At 46.5% G+C, this 25,219-nt stretch overlaps 1 protein-coding gene across 8 annotated transcripts in view; it reads right to left on the bottom strand.

Moving 5' to 3' along the window:
- The window catches only part of PDE10A (phosphodiesterase 10A), a 699,109-nt gene that overhangs the window by 468,245 nt on the left and 205,645 nt on the right, over window positions 1-25,219 (bottom strand). For 5 of the 8 annotated variants that reach the window (XM_075339766.1, XM_075339763.1, XM_075339773.1 and 2 more), the window contains exon 2: window positions 17,265-17,390. In XM_075339766.1, the coding sequence (XP_075195881.1) occupies window positions 17,265-17,390 (126 nt within the window). Of the gene's footprint in view, window positions 1-17,264; window positions 17,391-25,219 lie in introns of those variants that run through there. The other 3 variants (XM_075339767.1, XM_075339772.1, XM_075339769.1) reach the window with 2 other exon arrangements.

Below are 25,219 nucleotides of genomic sequence, written 5' to 3'. Positions count from 1 at the left end.
GGGGAACGAGACAGGGCTGCCCACTATCGCCGCTCCTATTTGCTATTGCAATAGAGCCTCTGGCGGCGGCCATTAGGAAAACAAAGGAGATCCATGGATTTAAGTATGGGCATTTAGAGGAGAAAATAGCTCTTTATGCTGACGATTTATTACTTTTCTTGGGGGATCCATCAGCCTCATTGGATCATACCATGCAGATAATAGAGAAATTTGAAGAAGTTTCGGGACTGACCATTAATTGGTCTAAATCGAGCCTCTTTAAGGTGGATGGGGAAGTAGCCTGGACAAATGAGGATACTGGGGCTAACAAATTGAAGAATGTGGATGAATTTAAATATCTAGGTATCCAGATATCTCTGCCAGTAGAAAAATACATACAGGTGAACTTATGGCCGCTCCTTAAAAAATTGAGAACCAAGGTGGATGCCTGGAACAAGCTACATTTGTCAGTTGTTGGAAGGGTTAATTTACTAAAGATGGTAGTAATGCCTAAACTCCTATACATACTGCACAATGCCCCTGTTTGTATTTCAAGGAAAAGATTTAAAGGGATAAACTCGCTGTTTAGGGACCTGGTGTGGGGTAAAAAGCAGCCTAGGGTGCGATTAGAGACTTTACAAAGGCCGAAGGATGAGGGGGGTCTAGCAATCCCAAATCCGGAATTGTATTATATAGCGGCGCAATGTCAACACCTCAGGGGTTGGTCTGATCGAGAGAAAGATGGGGGCATTAAAGAAGTACTGGAATACATAGTGGGTAGAAGTCCATTGGTAATGGGACTAGAGGATGGTGCGGTGGGGCTCCTGGGTAGAACATCTCCTACAATGGCACTTATAAATAAGACCTGGGATAGGCTGAAAAGGGTGAGAGGGGTGACCCGGTTAACTAAGTTTACACCTATCTGGGATAACAGTAGTCTCCCGGAGATTCAGAAAATGGGGAATATTGAGGAGTGGAGACGCAAGGGTGTGATATACATGCATCAGATATTGGACGGAGGAATTGTGAAATCGTTCCCGCAGTTACAGAGTGAGTTTCAGTTACCGGCGTCCGGCTGGCTCCACTACAGACAATTAAAACATGCGATTGCAGCCCAAGCGGCTAAACAAAGTGTGGCCATACAGACTGACCTGGTACTGGAGTATGTGTGTAAGGGCGGAGGAAGCACTAAAGGGATCATTTCTGGCACGTATAAAGATATACTACATACCTTTCTTTTAGAATACCCAATTAAAACTAAATCTAAATGGGAGGAGGAAGTTGGGCCGATAACGGAGGAGGTGTGGGAGAGTATCCTGGAGTATGTCCCTAAACTTTCCATGAGCGAACCGGCCAGACTGTCTCACCTATACGTGATTCACCGGGTATATAGGTCTCCCTTACTGATGTTTAAAATGGGGTTGAAAAGGAATTCGGAGTGTCCAAGGTGTCAGGGATCTGACGCAGGTATTTTTCACATGATGTGGTCTTGTCCGAGACTGGTCTCCTTTTGGACTAAGGTTATCCACAAGATAGGAAGAACATATGGGTGTGTCCTCCCCAGGGAACCAGTGCTATGCCTATTGGGATATGTTGAGGAGCTTGGGGTGGAAAATACTATGAAAATTGTCATTGCTAGGCTGCTGTATGCGGCAAGAAAGCTAATCGCCAGGTCCTGGATTAAAAAAGACCCCCCGACCAGGGGAGAGTACATTAAAAGGGTGGAATGTATTCTTCAGCTGGAACGGGGAGTGTATGAAAGAAGGGGGAATGTTAAAATGTTTGAGAAGCTATGGTCTCCTTGGCTGCAATGCGAATAAGACGAGTGATGGACCAGTAAACTGGTCTGGGACCGGGATAGCCGTCTGAGACCTCTGATGTGTATGTTTTGTTTTATTTGTGTTACTAGTTGTTCCTCCTGCACAACGGGATGGTTGCTATACTACAGTTGAAGGGTATCCTAAGTGTGTACTAAATGGGATGTAGTATCGGGGAGAAGTGTTGCTGCCAGGGTGGGGGAGGGGGCGGGAGGGGGAGTTAAAGGGGTAATAGATGTGATAAATTTAATTTGGATGCCGATTTCTTATTCTGTTGTATGTACTCTGTTTTAATAAAAAAGTATCTGATTTAAAAAAAAAAAAAGTCCCACGGTTCTAGTGGACGACGATACGGCGGAGCAAGATGGGCAACTCCCTGGATGAAGGTTTTAATCTGCGGGCGACAAGCGAGCGGCCTCTGAAAACAGGATTGACAAAGCCGACACTTGTCCTTTAAGTGTGGCAAGCGAGAGACCCGCATCCAGACCTGATTGCAAGAATACCAACAATGAAGGAAGGGAGAAGGAGAGAAGAGATGCTGTGTTCCTCACACCACCGGAGGAAGACTCCACGTGCGGTAGTATATCCTTGAAGAAGATGGCTTCCTGGCCCTAATCATTGTCTGTATCACCCTTGTTGAAAAGCCTGCCTGAGCTAGTACCCAGGAATCAATAGCCAGGCCGTCAAATTTAGGACCTCTGAGTTCTCGTGGGAGAGGGGGCCCTGCCACAGAAGATCTGGGCGATCTGGAAGGCGCCACGGGGTGTCTGCAATGAGCTGAGTGAGTTCCGCGAACCATGCTCGCCTGGGCCACACTGGAGCCACCAGAATGACTGGGATTCCTTCTGCCTTGATCTTCTTGAGAACCCTCAGGATCAGGGGAAGCGGTGGGAAAATGTATGGGAGCATGAACTGGCTTCACAACAGGGTGAGAGTGTCGGCCCCTAGTGCCAGGTGGTCGCGATACCGCGTGATGAACTGTGGAACTTGACAGTTGAATCGGGAGGCCATTAGGTCCACATCCGGAGTCCCCCATCTGTCGCAGATCTGGTTGAAGACTTCCCTGTTGAGGGACCATTCGCCTGAAGCGAGGCCTTCCCTGCTGAGGAAGTCGGCCGCCCAATTGTCCATGCCGGGGATGTGTACTGCAGAGATCAGAGAGTGATGAGACTCTGCCCAGTGCAGGATCTTCTTGACTTCTCTCATTGCCATGACACTCCTTGTGCCTCCCTGGTGGTTGATGTACGCCACCGCCATGGAATTGTCCGACTGGATCCTGATTGGGCAACCTTGTACCAGGAGCTGAAACTGTTACAAGGCTAGCCGGATGGCTCTGATCTCCAGAATGTTGATCGGGAGACAACTTTCTCGAGGCGTCCATCGGCCTTGTGCTGTGTGATGCTGGAACACTGCACCCCAGCCTTGGAGACTGGCGTCGGTGGTCAATATCCTCCAGTGGAGTGGAAGGAAGGACCTTCCTAGCGAGAGGTTGCGAAGACTGGTCCACCAACGAAGTGAGTGGCGGGTCTCCGGCGATAGACGGAACCTGCGGTCCAGAGAAAAGGGAGATCTGTCCCACTTCTTCAGCAAGGCCAGCTGGAGAGGCCGAAGATGAAACTGGGCAAAGGGTACCGCCTCTATCGCCGCCACCATCTGACCGAGGACTCGCATACCGAACCTGATGGAAACCGGGCGCGGATGGCAGAGAGTACGGAGGCCAATGAGCAGGGAAGAGATCTTCTCTTGTGCGAGGAATACCCAACCTTGGATGGTATCGAATACCATGCCTAAAAATGTGATCCGCTGGGCCGGGGTCAGAGAGGACTTCTTCCGATTGATCAGCCACTCCAGGCGCGAAAGGGTGTAGATAGTGATCAGAACCCCAAGACGACAGTCCTCGAAGGAAGAACCTTTGACCAACATGTTGTCCAGGTACAGAATGACCATAACACCTCTGGAATGTAGGACGGACATGGCTGCCGCCATGACCTTTGTGAAGACTCTGGGGGCAGATGCGAGGCCGAAGGGAAGAGCCGTGAACTGGAAATGGTCCTCTGCTATCGCAAAACGGAGGAACTGTTGGTGGTTTTGGGTTATCGGAACGTGGAGATAGGTGTCTTGAATGTCCAGCGACGCCAGGAATTCACCAACCTCCATGGATGCGATCACAGAGCGGAGGGACTTTATGCGAAATGCTCAAGGCCTCACCGATCTGTTGAGAAGCTTCTGGTCGAGAACGGGGCGGACTGAGCCGTCCTTCTTGGGGACCACAAAGAGGTTGGAATAAAACCCCATGAAGCGTTCTGAGGGAGGGACTGGCTTGAAGAAGAGACTCTATGGAGAGAAAGAACGCACGAGCGGTAGACTCAGGAGGGCGAGATTGGAAAAACATCTCGGTGGTCTTGAATCGAACTCTATTCTGTAGCCCGAGACAATGATCTCTCTGACCCAGGCATCCGTGGTTAGAGGGAGCCAGACGTGCTGGAACCGAGACAGGCGCCCCCCCATGAGTCTGGCGCTGCTGCGCGCTGACCGCGAGTCACTTGGAGGAGCGTCATTAGTACCTGGGAGCGGACTTCGTGGACTGGTGGGGACATGAACGGCAGGAGGGATTGGCCTTTAATGCCGGGGCCTTCCTGTCCCTCGGAGGGGAGCGAGACTTCAGAGGTTGAGGTGGGGAGAAAAAGCTGCGAAAGGACTGGAACCGAGCGGTGAGACGTCGATTCTGGACGCGTTTTGGCCGAAATTGGGGGAGAGATGTACGATTTCCTCCTGTAGCCTCGGAGATCAATTGGTCTAGCCTATCTCCGAAAAGACGTTCCCTTGAGAATGGCAGGGAAGTCAGTGACTTTTTAGAGGCCGCATCTACGTTCCAGATCCTGAACCAGAGGGCTCAACGGATGGCCACACTGTTGCTAGAGGCCTGGGCTGCGCAATTGGCAGACGACAGGGCTGCGTTGAGAAGGTACTCACCGGCGAGTGTAATCTGCGAAAAAATGTTCACCAGTTCCGGATCGGCAGAAATGGCACGGAGACCGCTGCGTAGAGTGTCCACCCAGGAACAACCCAAACCGAGGCAAAGGCCAGGAAAAAGGATGCGCCCGCTGCCTCGAAAGCAGAATGGGACAACCTGTCAATGGTGCGGTCCGTGGAGTCCTTGAGAGACGTACCGTTAGGGAGAGGTAGGACTGTGTGAAAAGACATTATATAAGAATAAGGCTGCACATCAAACTTAGATAATGGTATAATGCCTCAAGCATATGGAAAAATATTGGAATATACAATGAAAAATGCTACTTGCTAATTTGAACATGTGAATAATGAATTGCATACCTGCTATGAATATTAGGAAAAAGGAGATATTTAGCAATCGCATTGATCAATGCAACTGAGCCCCAAAACCTCGTCAAGGCATATCTCTATACTGGGGTCCCCAGCTCCGTGACCCCAACTGTGTGCCATCTCACCGCAATTAAAAACTGCTATGGGTGGAGAGGGGTAACTAAGGATTTTCTTATATAGGAGATGGAAAAAACATGGCCGAAAGGGGCGGAGCTGTGTTCACATTCAGAAAAAAAATACATATAACTGAATAGGATAACTGAAGTGAGCACTAATATATATATATGAGTGCAAGCCAAAAATACATACTATATATAAGAATAAGGCTGCACATCAAACTTAGATAATGGTATAATGCCTCAAGCATATGGAAAAATATTGGAATATACAATGAAAAATGCTACTTGCTAATTTGAACATGTGAATAATGAATTGCATACCTGCTATGAATATTAGGAAAAAGGAGATATTTAGCAATCGCATTGATCAATGCAACTGAGCCCCAAAACCTCGTCAAGGCATATCTCTATACTGGGGTCCCCAGCTCCGTGACCCCAACTGTGTGCCATCTCACCGCAATTAAAAACTGCTATGGGTGGAGAGAGGTAACTAAGGACTTTCTTATATAGGAGATGGAAAAAACATGGCCGAAAGGGGCGGAGCTGTGTTCACATTCAGAATAAAAACTACATATAACTGAATAGGATAACTGAAGTGAGCACTAATATATATATATGAGTGCAAGCCAAAAATACATACTATATATAAGAATAAGGCTGCACATCAAACTTAGATAATGGTATAATGCCTCAAGCATATGGAAAAATATTGGAATATACAATGAAAAATGCTACTTGCTAATTTGAACATGTGAATAATGAGTTGCATACCTGCTATGAATATTAGGAAAAAGGAGATATTTAGCAATCGCATTGATCAATGCAACTGAGCCCCAAAACCTCGTCAAGGCATATCTCTATACTGGGGTCCCCAGCTCCGTGACCCCAACTGTGTGCCATCTCACCGCAATTAAAAACTGCTATGGGTGGAGAGGGGTAACTAAGGACTTTCTTATATAGGAGATGGAAAAAACATGGCCGAAAGGGGCGGAGCTGTGTTCACATTCAGAAAAAAAACTACATATAACTGAATAGGATAACTGAAGTGAGCACTAATATATATATATGAGTGCAAGCCAAAAATACATACTATATATAAGAATAAGGCTGCACATCAAACTTAGATAATGGTATAATGCCTCAAGCATATGGAAAAATATTGGAATATACAATGAAAAATGCTACTTGCTAATTTGAACATGTGAATAATTAATTGCATACCTGCTATGAATATTAGGAAAAAGGAGATATTTAGCAATCGCATTGATCAATGCAACTGAGCCCCAAAACCTCGTCAAGGCATATCTCTATACTGGGGTCCCCAGCTCCGTGACCCCAACTGTGTGCCATCTCACCGCAATTAAAAACTGCTATGGGTGGAGAGGGGAAACTAAGGACTTTCTTATATAGGAGATGGAAAAAACATGGCCGAAAGGGGCGGAGCTGTGTTCACATTCAGAAAAAAAACTACATATAACTGAATAGGATAACTGAAGTGAGCACTAATATATATATATGAGTGCAAGCCAAAAATACATACTATATATAAGAATAAGGCTGCACATCAAACTTAGATAATGGTATAATGCCTCAAGCATATGGAAAAAGCAGGTATGCAATTCATTATTCACATGTTCAAATTAGCATCGGCCATGTTTTTTCCATCTCCTATATAAGAAAGTCCTTAGTTACCCCTTAGTTACCCCTCTCCACCCATAGCAGTTTTTAATTGCGGTGAGATGGCACACAGTTGGGGTCACGGAGCTGGGGACCCCAGTATAGAGATATGCCTTGACGAGGTTTTGGGGCTCAGTTGCATTGATCAATGCGATTGCTAAATATCTCCTTTTTCCTAATATTCATAGCAGGTATGCAATTCATTATTCACATGTTCAAATTAGCAAGTAGCATTTTTCATTGTATATTCCAATATTTTTCCATATGCTTGAGGCATTATACCATTATCTAAGTTTGATGTGCAGCCTTATTCTTATATATAGTATGTATTTTTGGCTTGCACTCATATATATATATATTAGTGCTCACTTCAGTTATCCTATTCAGTTATATGTACTTTTTTTTCTGAATGTGAACACAGCTCCGCCCCTTTCGGCCATGTTTTTTCCATCTCCTATATAAGAAAGTCCTTAGTTACCCCTCTCCACCCATAGCAGTTTTTAATTGCGGTGAGATGGCACACAGTTGGGGTCACGGAGCTGGGGACCCCAGTATAGAGATATGCCTTGACGAGGTTTTGGGGCTCAGTTGCATTGATCAATGCGATTGCTAAATATCTCCTTTTTCCTAATATTCATAGCAGGTATACAATTCATTATTCACATGTTCAAATTAGCAAGTAGCATTTTTCATTGTATAGTCCAATATTTTTCCATATGCTTGACGCATTATACCATTATCTAAGTTTGATGTGCAGCCTTATTCTTATATATAGTATGTATTTTTGGCTTGCACTCATATATATATATTAGTGCTCACTTCAGTTATCCTATTCAGTTATATGTAGTTTTTTTTCTGAATGTGAACACAGCTCCGCCCCTTTCGGCCATGTTTTTTCCATCTCCTATATAAGAAAGTCCTTAGTTACCCCTCTCCACCCATAGCAGTTTTTAATTGCGGTGAGATGGCACACAGTTGGGGTCACGGAGCTGGGGACCCCAGTATAGAGATATGCCTTGACGAGGTTTTGGGGCTCAGTTGCATTGATCAATGCGATTGCTAAATATCTCCTTTTTCCTAATATTCATAGCAGGTATGCAATTCATTATTCACATGTTCAAATTAGCAAGTAGCATTTTTCATTGTATATTCCAATATTTTTCCATATGCTTGAGGCATTATACCATTATCTAAGTTTGATGTGCAGCCTTATTCTTATATATAGTATGTATTTTTGGCTTGCACTCATATATATATATATTAGTGCTCACTTCAGTTATCCTATTCAGTTATATGTACTTTTTTTTCTGAATGTGAACACAGCTCCGCCCCTTTCGGCCATGTTTTTTCCATCTCCTATATAAGAAAGTCCTTAGTTACCCCTCTCCACCCATAGCAGTTTTTAATTGCGGTGAGATGGCACACAGTTGGGGTCACGGAGCTGGGGACCCCAGTATAGAGATATGCCTTGACGAGGTTTTGGGGCTCAGTTGCATTGATCAATGCGATTGCTAAATATCTCCTTTTTCCTAATATTCATAGCAGGTATGCAATTCATTATTCACATGTTCAAATTAGCAAGTAGCATTTTTCATTGTATATTCCAATATTTTTCCATATGCTTGAGGCATTATACCATTATCTAAGTTTGATGTGCAGCCTTATTCTTATATATAGTATGTATTTTTGGCTTGCACTCATATATATATATATATATTAGTGCTCACTTCAGTTATCCTATTCAGTTGTGTGAAAAGACAGGCGGGACACTGGAGGGTCGACCACGGGGGAGCCTGCCCATTCTTTTTGGAGCTCTTCAGGGAAGGGATAATGTAAATTAATTGACTTACTGCTGGTAAAATGTCCTGTCCGGTTGTTGCCTGTGAGTACGCAATAACTCACCGAACTCTGGATGTCCACTGAATGCGTTATGGGTCCGCTTCGTCCCCTTAAAGGAGACCTGAGTGCTCTGAGAGGATACGGGGTCCACCTGTACCTTTAGTGTCTGATTCACCGCTTCAACCAGGCTATTCACCATGCACCGAACATCAGACGCCTGTTTGGAATCCAGCAGGGGTGCCGCATCTGAGTCATCACCAGAGAGGTCGGAGGACTCCCGGGAGGAGTGGTAGTCTGGACCTGGGGATGAGGGTGAAGCCTGGGAGGACGCTGAAGACTAGACCTGGCGGGTCTGCTTCTGAGCAGTAGATGAGGTCCTAGGTATGGAGCTCACCTCCTACTGAGGAGATTGCGCTAGGCCTGAGGAGGTATGGCCGAGCGTCGGCAAAATGCGCAGCGCTTGCGCGATGGTCCGAGAAGCCTCAGAGAGGGAATCTACAGACTGCGACAGGGACGCCAACCAGTCGGGGGGCGGTGGGATTCAGGACCCTGCAGGATCTGAAGCTGCGGCGGCAGCATCTTCGGCGTCGGCAGAGGAATCCTGCGGAGGCTGCGGATCCGCATAACAGCCGGAGCATAGCGGGATGTCCTGGCCTAGGGGGAATTTGGTTTTGCAGGCTGAGCACGCAAAAAAAAAGGCAAAGGGGGCCTGCTTGGATCTGGCGGACCTAGAATTAGGCATAGTGCGATGGTACTCTCCCTGGGGCTGCTAGGAAGGAGACAGAATGAGTGACCAAACGGTCACTAAAATAAAGTGAGGGCTACCTAGTGACGGCAGACTCCGCAGGAGCAGTGCTTACCCAGGTCCTGTGTGCCAGTTCAGAGAGAGGGATCCAGATCCGACCAGAGCCAGGAGCAAACAAACGGAGCGCTGCAGCCACAGCAGGCCAGGTGGCAGATAAAGATGGTGAGGGGACGCTGGAGGAGACTGTGGTGCCAGGAGGCTGAGCGGTGTGCGGAGTCGGGGGGCGGAACGGCCAGCGGCTAATAGCGCTGCAGCGGAGGGCGTGGCCGGGACGCAGGGCGATTAGGCCGAGACCGGGGCCTACATTTTGCAGCTGCAGAGGGGAGAAGGTAAGGGAAGCGCGGTCCTACCTGTTCTCAGTGGCGCCGCTCCAGCGATAGTCGGTGTGCAGGCAGAGCAGTCTGCACATGTGCCTGTGTGCAGCGAATACCTCATGGCAGGGCTGTGGACTCCAGGGAAGTGGAGTGGAGAGGCAGGGAGAAGGACGCCAGGTGGGGGGTAGGAGCCCCTCTGCAGGTGTAGGCAGCGATGTGGGCCCCATCAGATATCCAGACGCGCTGCGGAGGTCCAGTCCCTGCTGTTTGGCCCTGTGCATCCTTTGGGGTAATACCGCAGGGTAGATCAGGGGTGCCCATGAAGGATCTGCCCCACATGCACACCCAGGAGTGGTACCACGGGAATGGACGGGGAAGAGGGCCTGACGTCTCAAGCCTCTGCAACCCTGGGGACTGGTACCCACAGGGCTGGAGAGGATGAGGAAAGAAAATAGAAGATACCTGCAGAAAAGAGAAAAAACAGGGATGAGAGCGATAAGCGTCGCCGAGAAAAGGTGAAAAAAAACGCAAAAAATCAAATGTCTGAGGGGGGCCGAGACGGCCCACATCAGCTTCCTACGACACTAAGCAAAAACTGATTTGAGTCCGCCTCCGGCTTGGGGTGTATACTGCTAGGGAGGAGCTAACCTTTTTTGTCTACTTAGTGTCAGCCTCCTAGTGAAAGCAGCATAACCCATGGTCCTGTGTCCCCCAATGAAACGAAAGAGAAATACTTTTTATAAAGATCCCTTTATCTATGCTAGTGCATACAGGGACAGTTAGGCAGGGATTAGCAATATGCAGCCAGAACTGCTCGTGGCTCTGGGCGCATATTGCACCTGGCAGGTTTTCTTAAATAATTTAACAAAAGAGAGTGCATTATGCTGAATCATTTTCGCTTTTAACAAGACCAATTGGACTCTAGTGTGCGCACTAGAAAAGTGATTTTTCTCAAGAAAATTTCTTGAGAACCTTCAGGGAGTTGAAGATTACCACATCTGCGGTAAAAAAACGCACCAAAACCGCAGGAAAAACGCATGCGTTTCTGCCACAGGTTGGTCCCTGCGGTTTTTTATAAATAAAGCATGTTGAAAAAGAGAAAAAAAAAAGTCATTTCCTTCTGATATGGACAGAGAAATAGATAGATAATGGATAGATAGATAGATGGAAGGATAGATAATGGATAGATAGATAGAAGGCTATAGATAGATAGAAGGATATAGATAGATAGATAGATAGATAGATAAAGTCCCTGTGAGGACACTGCATTTCTCACGAGCTGTAGTGTGTTCACATTACCGGCCGTGGGAAATGACCTGTAATTACCTCTCTGTAGTCTCGTTACGAGGCTGCATTCTGTACAGTGTCAGACGCGGCAGGATGCAAGTGTCGTAGGACTTCTGTGGATTACGCTGGAGCTGTATGTTTGGGGGGGTTAATAAAGGGGTGAAAGAGGGGGCTTTTTGTCTTTTATTTAAAATAAAGGATTTCTCGGTGTCTGTTTATTCACTTTACTTACAGGTTAATCATGAAAGCTGTCTCAGACGCTGTCATGATTAAAGCCTGGACTTCGTGGCGGCGATGCGCTGCCATTAACTCATTATTACCCTCCGGGACTGCAGCATAATGGATGCGACAGTCCCGGGGCAGCTGCAGGCGGATATTCTCGGCTGTGGGAGGGGGGGGGCATTAACCCTGGCCCTTGCCCTCCCCAGCCTGAGAATACCGGGCCGCCACTGTGTGTTTATCTCAGCTGGACGGTAAAAATACAGCGGAGCCCACGTTTTTTTTTTTTTATATGTCCGTTTGATTTGTACAGTATGTGTATTCTATATGTCTGTGTGAGTGTGATGGGAGTGTATTCAATGTGTGTGTTTACTCTCTGCTCGGCTTCCTCTTCCTGTCATAATGACATCACTTCCCTACAAAACGCAGGCAGTGATTAACATTACCGCAGGTAAATCGCGGCTATACCGAGGGTATACCGCACATCATTTGCTACCTGCGGTATATCTGCGGTATTTCGCGATTACATTACAGTGAATGGAGTAAAATACCGCAGGTACCTGCGGAAAAGAAGTGACATGCATATTTTCTCAAGAAATTCTGCAGAAAGAATTTTCTTGAGAAAAAAAGCGCACTGTGCGCACAGCTATTTTTTTTTCCGATAGGTTTTGCTGGAAAATGTCTGCAGAAAGATTACAAACATTTCTCAAAAAATTTCTGCAGCAAAACCGCGGGTAAAAACGCACAGGGCCTTAGGGTATGTTCACACGATGATTTTTTTCTTTGCCTTGTTTTTTTTCTTTTTTTTTTCCCCCAGCAGCAAAACTATACAAGGAGAAAAAAAAATAAAAAGCTGCTTTCAAAAAGCAGGTTTTGCTGTATTTTTGAGATGCATATTTGGTGTGTTATTTGTCTACAGTACATTTAAATAAAGTTAGTTTCATTCACCACAAAAGCAGCAAGAAGAAAAAAAAAAAAACGCAGTTGCATCTTTGTACTCATTGCTGTTAATGGTGAAAAAAAAAACAAGCTGTAAAAAACACTGAAAGAATGGACATGCTGCGTTTTTAAGAGAAAAAAAAAAAAGCAGATTTCCATTTCAGTCAGGAAAAAAGTGTGTGTGCGCGCGCGCACGCGTGTGTGTGTGCGCTTTCTGAAATCTCATAGCTTTTGCTGGCACTGTGAAAAGCAGCTGTTAATTCGCATAAATGTGTGAACAGAGCCTTAGGTAGGTCTGGCACTGTTTTACCTACCATAGATAACAGAATCCCAAAAAGCTGACTACCAGTGTTTACCTAGTATTCTAGGTTTCCTGCCAAGCCACAGTGATGTCAATAAGTTAAAGGGAACCTGTCAGGTGCAATATGCACCCAGAACCACGAGTAGTTCTCTGTGTATATTGCTAATCCCTGCCTAACTGTCCCTGTATACACTAGTATAGATAAAGAGATCTATAGAAAACGTATTTATAAATGATCGAGTCTTATATGCTAATGAAGCCAGCGACTAGTCCCAAGGGTGTTTGTTCCCTTAGTTAGTCGGCCCACATAGCATGGTAGCACACCCCTGTGGGCATACAAACATGCTAATGAATGCGCAGCGACGCTGCACATACCTCATTCTTTATGATGGCTGGAGGCGGATATCTGCAAACAGGGCATGATCCGGAGTCCCCAGCATCTCCGGTCATGAGCACTATGCCTCGCTGACGCCGGAAAGCTTACACCCAGCATTAGTTTATAGCACATTACAGCTAGGTGTACGAGTCCTGGCTTCAAACCCATGTAGTGCGCATGACCAAAGTCCGGGATTATGGGCACTGAGCTGAAAAACAGGGCTCTGCCACGATGGCAGAAGAGAGATGAGCGTGACCATTCTCTAACGCTGCGCATTCATTTGCATGTCAGCACACCCACAGGGGCATACTAACATGCTAAGAGGATGACTAGCCAGGGAAGTAAAGCCCTTACGACTAGTCGCTGGTCTAATTAGTATATGATAGAGATCTTTAAAAATATATTTCTAAAGATCTGTTTATCTGAGAGTGTATACAGGGACTGTTAGGCAGGGATTAGCAATATGCAGCCAGAACTGCTCGTGGTTCTAGGTGAAATTTGCACTTGACAGGTTCACGTTAAAGAACACTAATCACCAGGATTTTCATTCATAACCTAAAGCCAGTGATATACTGGCACTATCAGGCTGATTCTCTACATACAGTCATATGAAAAAGTTTGGGCACCCCTATTAATGTTAACCTTTTTTCTTTATAACAATTTGGGTTTTTGCAACGGCTATTTCAGTTTCATATATCTATTAACTGATGGACTGAGTAATATTTCTGGATTGAAATGAGGTTTATTATACTAACAGAAAATGTGCAATCCACATTTAAACAAACAATTTGACCGTGCAAAAGTATGGGCACCTCAACATAAAAGTGACATTAATATTTTGTAGATCCTCCTTTTGCAAAAATAACAGCCTCTAGTCGCTTCCTGTAGCTTTTAATGAGTTCCTGGATCCTGGATGAAGGTATATTTGACCATTCCTGTTTACAAAACAATTCCAGTTTAGTTAAGTTTGATGGTCGCTGAGCATGGACAGCATGCTTCAAGTCATCCCACAGATTTTCAATGATATTCAAGTCTGGGGACTGGGATTGCCATTCCAGAACATTGTAATTGTTTCTCTGCATGAATACCTGCCTGAGTAGATTTGGAGCGGTGTTTTGGATCATTGTCTTGCTGAAATATCCATCCCCTGCGTAACTTCAACTTCATCACTGATTCTTGCACATTATTGTCAAGAATCTGCTGATACTGAGTTGAATCCATGCGACCCTCAACTTTAACAAGATTCCCGGTGCCGGCATTGGCCACACAGCCCCAAAGCATGATGGAACCTCCACCAAATTTTACTGTAGGTAGCAAGTGCTTTTCTTTAATGCCGTGTTTTTTTTGCCTCCATGCATAACGCCTTTTTGTTTGACCAAACAACTCAATCTTTGTTTCATCAGTCCACAGGACCTTCTTCCAAAATGTAACTGGCTTGTCCAAATGTGCTTTTGCATACCTCAGACGACTGTTTGTGGCGTGCTTGCAGAAACGGCTTCTTTCGCATCACTCTCCCATACAGCTTCTCAGTGTTCAACGTGCGTTGTATTGTTGACCGATGCACTATGACACCATCTGCAGCAAGATGAAGCTGCAGGTCTTTGGAGGTGGTCTCTGGCTTGTCCTTGACTGTTCTCACCATTCTTCGTCTCTGCCTTTCTGATATTTTTCTTGGCCTGCCACTTCTGGGCTTAACAAGAACTGTACCTGTGTTCTTCCATTTCCTTACTATGTTCCTCACAGTGGAAACTGACAGTTTAAATCTCTGAGACAACTTTTTGTATCCTTCCCCTGAACAACTATGTTGAATAATCTTTGTTTTCAGATCATTTGAGAGTTGTTTTGAGGAGCCCATGATGCCACTCTTCATAGGAGATTCAAATAGGAGAACAACTTGCAAATGGCCACCTTAAATACCTTTTCTCATGATTGGATACGCCTGCCTATGAAGTTCAAAACTTAATGTGGTTACAAAACCAATTTAGTGCTTTAGTAAGTCAGTAAAAAGTAGTTAGGAGTGTTCAAGTCAAGAAATTGATAAGCGTGGCCATCCCAGTCCCCAGACTTGAATATCATTGAAAATCTGCGGGATGATTTGAAGCATGCTGTCCATGCTCAGCGACCATCAAACTTAACTAAACTGGAATTGTTTTGTAAACAGGAATGGTCAAATATACCTTCATCCAGGATCCAGGAACTCATTAGAAGCTACAGGAAGCGACTAGAGACTGTTATTTTTGCAGAAGGAGGATCTACAAAATATTAATGTCACTTTTATGTTGAGGTGCCCATACTTTTGCACCGGTCAAATTTTGGTTAATGCGGATTGCACATTTTCTGTTAGTACAATAAACCTCATTTCAATCCAGAAATATTACTCAGTCCATCAGTTATTATATATATGAAACTAAAATAGCTGTTGCAAAACCCAAATTGTTATAAAGAAAAAAAGGTTAACATTAATAGGGGTGCCCAAACTTTTTCATATGACTGTACCTTTACTGGTCAGATAGGATGTATAGGTTTTGAAATCCAAGAAAGTAAAAGTTTATAAAATCATCAGCTTGTTGAGTGACAGCAGCTGAGAATCAGATAAAGTATTATACAAATCGAGTTACTTTTTCACTAGCAGGACCTGTGATAAGGTCATACCCTTGGGACCAGAAGGGGCGGGGCCTCAGCCAACAGAAAATGTTTCTTCCTGGTATCAGCTTTGTTGGCTGAGGCACCGCCCCTTCTGGTCACATGGGTATGACCTCATCACAGGTCCTGCAAGTCAAAAATTAAATCTATTGTATAATACTTATGTTAATTTTAACAAGGGAAGGCTATAACTATGAATACACCCCAGATATCTAATGCTCAGCTGCTGACACTCAACAAGCTGATGATTTTATAAACTTTACTTTGTTTGATTTCAAAACCTATATATCCGAGCTGACCACTACAGGTATGTACAGAATCAGCCTTATTGTGCCAGCATAGCACTGGCATTAAGTTATATACGAAAATCCTGGTGTTCCCTTTAAGAGTATGTGTGCACACTGCAGTTTTATTTGTCCAGCAAAAAAAGCATCCTATGGCAGAGAAACACAGCTCTGGTTGAAAAAAAAGCAACAAAAAACGCAGCCGTTTTGGTAAGTTTTTGCCACTGCGTTTTTTTTTTATCATTGTCAATGGCAAAATACAGGGAAAAAAATGCAGAAAATAAGTGACATGCTGCTTCTTTTTTCTGCACCAAAACTGCATGCAAAAAAAAAAAAAACGTGTGCACAGCCTTTTGGATTTCTCATAGACTTTGCTGGGGAAGGTCATACATGCAGTTTAAGGGAACAAACTGCACCCAAAACTGCACAAAAAAGGCAGAAAAAAAAATGCAGCGTGCGCACAAGGCCTAAGAATGAGCCAAAGTACCAGGAGGATGGCTACAAGACAATCCTGTACAAGAGATCTTCCTCACAAGTTAACATAGCAATCAATAATAAATAAAAAATACGGGGTTGGAAATTTGACCTAGTAAAAGTAGGTGTATCACGCACAGAATATCACATAGGTTTGGCAACAATAGGCAATGTGGGGTGGGGAATAAAGGGTGGCAATTGCTTTTTTTTGGAATGCTCTGTTGTCTGTGTAAGGCTACTTTCACACATCCGGCTGTAGCAGTGCAGCACAATCCGGCGCTCTGCTGAAAAAACGAAACAGTTTTTTTTTTGCCGCCGGTTTCGTTTTTTCCAGCATTAACTTGCATTGGCGCCGCATGGGCTTGCGTTCCGTCCAGTTTTTGCCGCATGCGGCAGATTTAGCCGATGCGGCGGCCGGATAGAACGTTCCCTGGCACGTTTTTTGCTCCAGCAAAAAAAATGCATCGAGCCGCATCCGGCCGCTGCGGCGCATTTTTCAATGCATGCCTATAGACGCCAGATGCGGTGCGATGCGGCAAAAAACGCATCCGACCGCCGCATGCGGTTTCTTCCACTGCGCATGCTCAGTAGCGTGCCGCAACCGGAAAAAAAACGGACGGGCCGCATGTAAAAACTTATGCAAAGGATGCGGTGTTTTCGCCACATTCGTTGCATAGGTTTCACAGCCGGATTGAGCCGCAGTGCTCAAACCGGATGTGTTAAAGTAGCCTAATCCAATAGAACAGGCTTGCCACAGGACAACTCAGTTCACTTGTTCTTTTCCGCTTTGTCACAGCAAGATTAGGAGACAGTTATGGGGGAATTTACAATTCAGTAATAAAATCTTACCTTCATTTAGGTTTTTCTTTTTCATCCATTTTTCTACAGTTACAGAAGCAACACTTTCTGATACAAATTCATCTAGCAATTGGGGGTGGCGAGAGAGATATGCCTTTACCTTCTCATCTGTCAAATCTGAAAGATTGAAACAGAAAAAAAAAAACACACCTGATCAAATTCTCAAAATAAAATGACCAAATATTCCATAAAGTAGCTATGTATCAACTCCATGTCACACAAAAAAAAAGATTCTCATAGATCCTTCCCAACAAAGGTGAAAGGAAGGAAACTTTGGGCAATAAATGTGCATAACCCAGTGCTACCTACAGCTAGATACTTCTAAGACAGCGGACATCTGTAGTGATGGGCAATCCCCCTCGATGGTCGGGATCGGGAGCCTTGCCCGAACGTTTTGTAAAGATCGAGTTCGGGTTCGGAGATACCATGAACCTGCGTCCAAACATCGAACTTGGACTTTACAGTTAGGGGATGGGACGGGGAGGCTGTAAAATAAAAGAATATAGTGAATAATAAATATTGTCATTATACTTACAGGTCCCACGACACGTCCTGCAGACTTGTCTCTCGGCCGTTTCTGCTTGCACGTCCGATCATTGTTGTGCCCCCAGGTAACCAGCACTGACTTACAGGACCTTTCGTAACGTCCGAGCCATGTGACCAGTCAGGTGTGAATGTTGAATTACCTCGTTGGTTACAGATTGGTCACATGGCTATGACGTCACGGAAGGTCCTGTTAACGGAACTTTCACTGTGCGAGTGTCGCATCGCCATCACCTGGTACGGCCGCACACTCTCCTGACAGGAGCGGTTGGCTGCATCTTTTTCCCTGCAGCTGAGACGCTCCTGTCCGGAGAGCTTCAGGCCATACCTGCTGATACCGATGCGAGACGCCAGTGGAATCATACCCTCACTGTCAGCCTGCTTCTTCCTATGTATAGAGCAATGTAACAGAGCTGACATGGCTCTCCCTGCTTCTCTCTGTAGAGCCGCTTGTCTTTACAGAGTGATGAAGCAGAGCTGACATTGCTCTACCTCTGCACGCACTACATCCGACTAAGGATATATTTTTTTTTATAATAAAGATGGAGTCTCAAATATTTTTTTTGTTTCATTTCTAAAAAAAAAAAAAATTCTGTGTTGTAGTTTTTGGGGTTTTTTTGCCGTTTACTAGAAATTCATGGTGGCCATGTCTAATTTGGCGTGACATGAATTTCAAGCTTCGAACCATCTGAGAATACAAAGCTACCCCTTTATTACTCAGTGTGCTAGAGCCATCAGGGCCGCTGGACGAGCTGGGTAAAGCGCCTGGAAATGGCGCTAAGAAACCATCCCTCATTTCCAGGGGCAGCTGCGGGCTACGGAGAATCCTTGTCCCCAGCTGCCTTGTTTAACCTGACTGGTGATCAAAATACGACGGGAGCCCACGCATTTTTTTTTAACTAAAAAAAAAAAAACACACGACTTAATGGGCTTTCCTGTAATTGGATTGCCGGCCAATGTAAAGCCAGGCAAACTGGGGTGGCAGCCCGTAGCTGTCCGCTTTATCTGCGCAGAGAATCAAAAAAGCCGTGGAGCACTACGTAATTTTTTAAATTAGTTTATCTTTATACAACAATATATTGTGTATCCATATATACACAGCTCTGGCAAAAATTGAGAGACCATGGCAAAATTTTCAGTTTTTCTAATTTTTCTCTTTATAGGTATATTTTTGAGTGAAATGTAAAATTGTTCTTTTATTCTATAAACTACTGACATGTCTCCGAATTTCCAAGCAAAAAAATTTGTATTTATTTAATGAAAATAGTAGTTTATCTCCTACAGGTACACCTACTCCCTTTTGGTTGGGCATTCATACTTCAGTTGCCTGATGCTCCACAAGTTGCAGAGAGATCCATTAGGGGCCCAGGGTGGTAGTCACATTGGAACTCTGGGCGGTGTCAGTGCATCTTGGCCAAGCATATTCAGTGTCTAGTTTTAAAAAAATGGATTTTTGTGTACTCACCGTAAAATCGTTTTCTCTTAGCCATCATTGGGGGACACAGGACCATGGGTGTTATGCTGCTTATCCATTGGAGGACACTACGTAGATGCAAAAGATGTTAGCTCCTCCCCTGCAGTATACACCCCCTGGCCCAGCCAGGCTACTTCAGTTTTAGTACACAAGCAGTAGGAGAACAAGTAACAAAAAATGTGAGTGAATACTCGTAACAAAAAAGTACTGAGACAGAAAAAAGCTAAAGGCCCAACAGGGCAAAAGGGAGGGTGCTGTGTCCCCCAATGATGGCTAAGCGAAAACGATTTTACAATGAGTACACAAAAATCCGTTTTTCTCTGACGCCTCATTGGGGGACACAGGACCATGGGACGTCCTAAAGCAGTCCATGGGTGGGTAAACAATAAACAACGCAACCCAAGGACTAGGAACCAGTCCCAGTTAGCCAGGAGCGCCTACTGAGATAGGTACTCCACTATCGTTTGCAGAATTTTCCTACCTAGGTTTGCCTCAGCCGAAGCCTGGGTATGGACTCTGTAATACTTTTAAACAGTATGTAGGCAAGACCAGGTCGCAGCCTTACACCTCTGTTCCACTGAAGCCTGATGCCTAATTTTGGCCCAAGAAGCGCCAACTGCTTGCGTGGAATGAGTCCGCAGCCCACTAAGAATGGGCTTGAGTTGCAAGCGGTAGACCTCTTGGATCACAGAGCGAATCCAGCTAGCCAGCGTTGCCTATGAAGCTGCCTCTCCTTTCTTAGGCTTTTCGAGAATGACGAACAAGGAGTCTATGTTCCTAAAGGGGCTGTCCTAGGTACATAATATCTGAGAGCCCTCACAAGGTCTAGCGAATATAGAACCCTTTCCACCCCATGGACTGGGTGTGGCAAAAGGAAGGCAGAACAATGTCCTCGTTCATATGAAACGGGGAAGTAACCTTCGAAAAAAAAATCCAGAAGGGGGCGTAGAACCACCTTGTCCTGATGAAAGATCAGAAAGGGTTCGCGGCAAGAGAGTGCTGCCAGTTCCGAAACTTGTCTGATGGACGTAATCGCCACTAAGAATGTTACCTTCCAGGAGAGAAGAGCAAGAGAAGATTCCTTAAGAGGTTCAAAAGGGGACCTCTGGATACCGTCCAAAACGAGATTGAGGTCCCATGGGTCCAGCGACTGTTTATACAGGGAAACTAGATGGGAAACACCCTTGAGGACAGTCTTGACTTGCGGATTGCAAGCTAGGCGGTATTGATAGAATATCGAGAGAGATGAAACCTGCCCCTTAAGGGAGCTGAGGGCCAACCCCTTTTGCAACCTGACTGCAAAAAAAAACAAACCAAGAATTCTGGGGATTGCCAGAGGCATAGGTTGGACATTAGATTCCCTGCACTGGGAAAGGAAAGTTTTTCACGTACGGTGGTAAAAACGGGATGAAGGCCGACTTTCGGGCACTGTACATGGTGGAGATGACCGAAGCAGAGAATCTCGCTCTTGTTAAAAGTCCAGGTCTCAATGGCCAGGCCATCAGCTTCAGGGCTCTGGAGTTCTGATAGGACATGGGCCCTTGGGTCAGCAGGTCTGGGATGCTTACGAGGCGCCATGAGCAATTGTACTAATTCGGCATACCAGGCGCACTTGGGCTAGTCCGGTGCGATTAGTATCACCGGGACTCCTTCTGCCTTGATCTTCCTGATTACTCGCGGCAGCAGGGGCAGAGGCGAAAAACATGTAAGGCAGACTGAAACGACTTCAGGAGACTAGAGCATCCGCGCCAATGGACTGTGGATCACGTCACCTGGCTAAGAACGCGGGTACCTTTGCGTTCAACCTTGAGGCCATTAGATCCACGTCTGGTGTACTCCAGTGAGTGCAGATGTGTGGGAATACTTCTGGGTGGAGAAACCACTCTCCGGCAGCCAGTCCTTGGCGACTTAGAAGGTCCGCCGCCCAGTTCTCTACTACCGGTATGTATAACGCTGAAAAACACAGACCGCCGTCGATTCGGCCCAGGTGAGGATCCTGAGGACCTCGAGATAAGCTGTCTTGCTGCTGGTACCTCCCTGCCGATTGACCTACAACACAGCTGTTGCATTGTCCAATTGGACCCGAATCAAACGACCTGCTAGCAAAAGGGGGGAATGACCTGAGCGCGAGAAGATCGCGCTGATTTTCAGGATGATTTCTGGGAAAGGAAGACTCCTGGGGTGTCCAACGTCCCGAAGCAGTGTGGAGTCAGTACGCTGCTCCCCAGACTAAGAGGCTGACGTCCGTGGTCAGGAGTAGCCAGTCCACTTGGGGGAGAAAAACTCCTTCTCGATATGGAAGAGGACTGAAGCCACCAGCAAAGCGCCTACCTGACTGAAGGTGTCAGGTGAAAAGTTAGAAGTTAGAAGCTAGAAGCGCAAGCTGTAGTGGGCGGTGGTGTGGCTAAGCGAGCAGCACTGCCTCTATAGCCGCCGCTATCCTACCTAGCACTCTCATACTGAATCGTATGGAGCGAGAGGAGTACGTAGAGGGCAATGTACTGCTTGTTGTAGAGCAGTCGCCTTGTCTTGAGGGGAAAATATCAAGCCCCGAAGAGTGTCCAGGGACATGGCCAGGGAGGTGACGGATTTTGACGGGACCAGGGATGATTTGATTGGAGTCAGAAGCCGCCCTAAGCAGGATAGGGTGCCCACAGATCTGCACGATGGTTGAGCCCTTGACGAGGTCATCCAAGCAAGGCAGAATAGCCACTCTCCTGGCGTGAAGGGCACTCATGGCGGCCACCATGACCTTAGTTAAGACCCTTGGTGCTGTGGCAGAGTCGAGGGTAGGGCCACAAATGAAAAAAGGAAGAAGTCCTGAACCGCTCAGCGGAGGAACTTTTGGTGAGCTGGAGCGATGGGTATGTGCAGGTACGCGTCCCTGATAGCTAGGGAGGCAAGGAATTCTCCTTCGACCATAAAGGTAATAATGGACCCTAGGAAGTCCATTCTGAATCTCCTTACGTGCACATGTTTGCTAAGGTGTAAGAGGTCCAGGATGGGAGGAACTGACCCGTCCATTTTTGAGGACCACGAGAGGTTGGAATAGAAGGCCTTGAACCTCTCGCCGTCCGGAACAGGTACCATCACCCACGCCGTTTGGAGAGAGTGGATTGCTGAGGAGAAGGCCTCGTGGTGTTTTGGAGCCTTTGGGGGGGGTTTGAAAGAAAAAACTGACCAGGGGATCGGGTCCAGAATTCAATGTGGTAACCAGAAGACACAAGGTATCACACCCATTTGTGGTCTGAGGCGGCGGCCCAGATGGAGGAGGACGAGACTCCTTGGTCTTTGTCTAGACTGCCAGGACGAGGTGGACTTGAGGAGGGCTGAGAAGGTCGGGCCCTGCGTGTCTAGTAAAAAACATCCTGGGCTAGAGTTGGGGGAGGGAGGTACTCTTTTCCTCCCGTAGCGTCAGACAAAAAAAAAGAGCCTGTCCAGATGATCGGCAAACCATCGGTCTGGAAAGGAGTACTGTGAGAGGCTTCTTAGAGACAGAGTCCGCTCTCCATTATCGGAACCAGAGGGCCTTACGGATGGCTATGGTATTTGAGGCGGCAATAACTGCGCAGGTAGCAGCGCCGAGGGAGGCCTTCATGAGGTACTCTGCCGCCGCAGCAATGTGACCTGATACATCTATGAGGGCCTGAGGGAAACTGGTAGTCCTGGTGCCTGTGCGACCCACACGGAAGGGGAGAGGGACCCGCGGCCTCGAGGCAGAGCAATCGAGCTGCTCCACTTGTCTGTCTGTCGGGTCCTTGAAGGAGGATCCATCAAGTAAAAGACAGGAGTGGTCTTTCAGGTAGGCGGAAGCCGGGTGAGGGTCCACCGAGGCCGGATCAGCCCAGTCCTTAGAGACAGCTAAGCCAAAGGGGAACCGGGACTCCATGAGTTTACGGATACCGAAGCGGCGTTAAAATCCCTTTTTTTTTTTTTTTCTTTGAGGTTTCTTCACCCTTTTAAAAGAAGACCGCAGGGTCAGTAGTAGTGGATGGGAGATCTTCCACATGCAGAGTTTTGGCTGATTGCTGCAAAAAGTCTATCGCAGCTTGATCGCTCAGGGAGGTTGAAACCAAGGAATCATCCCGTTACAAACATCATTCCCCTTCCTCCGGCTCCTCAGAGTCCGCGGAACATGTGGGAGAACCCCCATCTGTGTACCCCAGAGGGAGAACCATGGGGGTCATGCCCTTTTTCTGATCTGCAACCGGTGAAGCAGAGGGCTGATTCTTATCAGAAGGACCCTCTATAAAGGTGTCATCAGGCTGCGTTCTGTCCAGGGGCCCCGAGGGGTGTGAGGACGATGTTGCATAACCAGCACCAGGTTCTGGGAACTGTGCCGATTCCGGGGGACTGGGAGCCGTAGGCTCTGGGCTGGCAGCGGTGGCTGCGGTGGTGGGGGGGGTTAAGCTACAGGGGCACCGGACTCACAGAAGGAAGAGGTTCTATCATCCCCTAGTAGCTCAGCGTCTTAGTTGTTGCTGTAGTTGTGCAGGGCATAAAACATGTGACTGCAGCCCCTGGCTGATGAGCCACAAACTGATTGTAATGAGGGAGCAATGCTCTGCAGAGCTAATATGCAAGTGAGGCTATAACTCACCCAGAACACTGATAGCCCTCCCCCCTCCTCCTGTGTCACAGTTCCTGTGGGAAGGAGGAAGCCAGCACTGAAACACACCCACAGGCTCTGATCACAACAAGAGGGAGCAATGCTCTGCAGATCCTGTGTGAGGGGGGCGTGGCTTATCGAGTGTTAGAGGGGACAGGGCTTAGCTCTGACAAGAAGGCATGAGAAAATATAACAAACAAAAAATGGTGGGAAGGGACTCCCCTTCCCTCCTCTAGCCCTGCACAACAATGGTGGACAGAAAAACCTCTATAAATGTACCACAGCTGTGGCTGCACTGAGTCCTGGGAGCTCTCCCCTCCCCCCCACCACAGGTGGAATGCTATGCAGGAGTCTGCAATCACAGCCCATGTGCATCCAGTCAGTGTGACCTTTGCTCCAATTTCCTGTCAGGGAGCCAGTGTGCAGATTCTGACGCCTGCTGTGCCCGGTCACAGAACGTGTATCAACTCAGACCCTGCCAGAGGGAGTGAGGAAGTTTTCATCTGCTCTGTGGTCTGGAAAAATCGGAAGGATCTCACCTCAGCTCCTGTGGAGATGGCAATCTGATGCCTGGTCACACTTGGTGCAGAACGTGTATCAACTCAGAGCCTGCAAGAGGGGCTGAGGAAGTTTTCATCTGCTCTGGGCTCTGGAAAAATCAGTGCCATGAGACCTGTCATCCAGTGGGTAACAGCCCAAGATCCAGCATCGCAGGAGGGGGTACGGGGAGGCGATACTCCGCGTTCCCGCTTGTTGATGGTTTTGGGAAATCGGTCCCCGAAGGAACCGTCGCCCTCTAAAAACAAAAAATTCTTGCTGCAGTAGTCTGCAGAGATGTGCCTCCTATAGACACTAAGCTAAAACTGAAGTAGCCTGGCTGGGCCAGGGGGTGTATACTGCAGGGGAGGAGCTAACATCTTTGCATCTACTTAGTGTCCTCCTATGGATAAGCAGTATAAGGGTATGTACGCACTAGGCGTTTTTTTCACGCTGCGTTTTTATGTGCGTTTGTCTCAAAAAACGCACCCGCGGCTAAAAAACGCAACAAAAACGCATGCGTTTTTACCGCGATTTGGTGCGTTTTTTGCTGCGTTTTTGCTCACTGCGTTTTTAATCAGTGCACAATGCCATTAAAGATTGTTGATGAAAAAAAAAAAAAAAAAAGGTCTGATGTCATTTCCTTCTTCAAAATGTTCATTGTATGCAGGAGAGCAGACAGCTGCAGAACTAGTGTATGCAGGAGAGTAGACAGCAGCTGCAGAACTACAAGGCTCAGCATCCTCCATCCAGGACTGTATGCAGGAGTTTTTTGCCCAAAAA

This window comes from Anomaloglossus baeobatrachus, chromosome 3 (assembly GCF_048569485.1).
Source record: "Anomaloglossus baeobatrachus isolate aAnoBae1 chromosome 3, aAnoBae1.hap1, whole genome shotgun sequence".
Taxonomy (NCBI): Eukaryota; Metazoa; Chordata; class Amphibia; order Anura; family Aromobatidae; genus Anomaloglossus; species Anomaloglossus baeobatrachus.
This window is presented reverse-complemented; position numbering and strand designations above follow the sequence as displayed.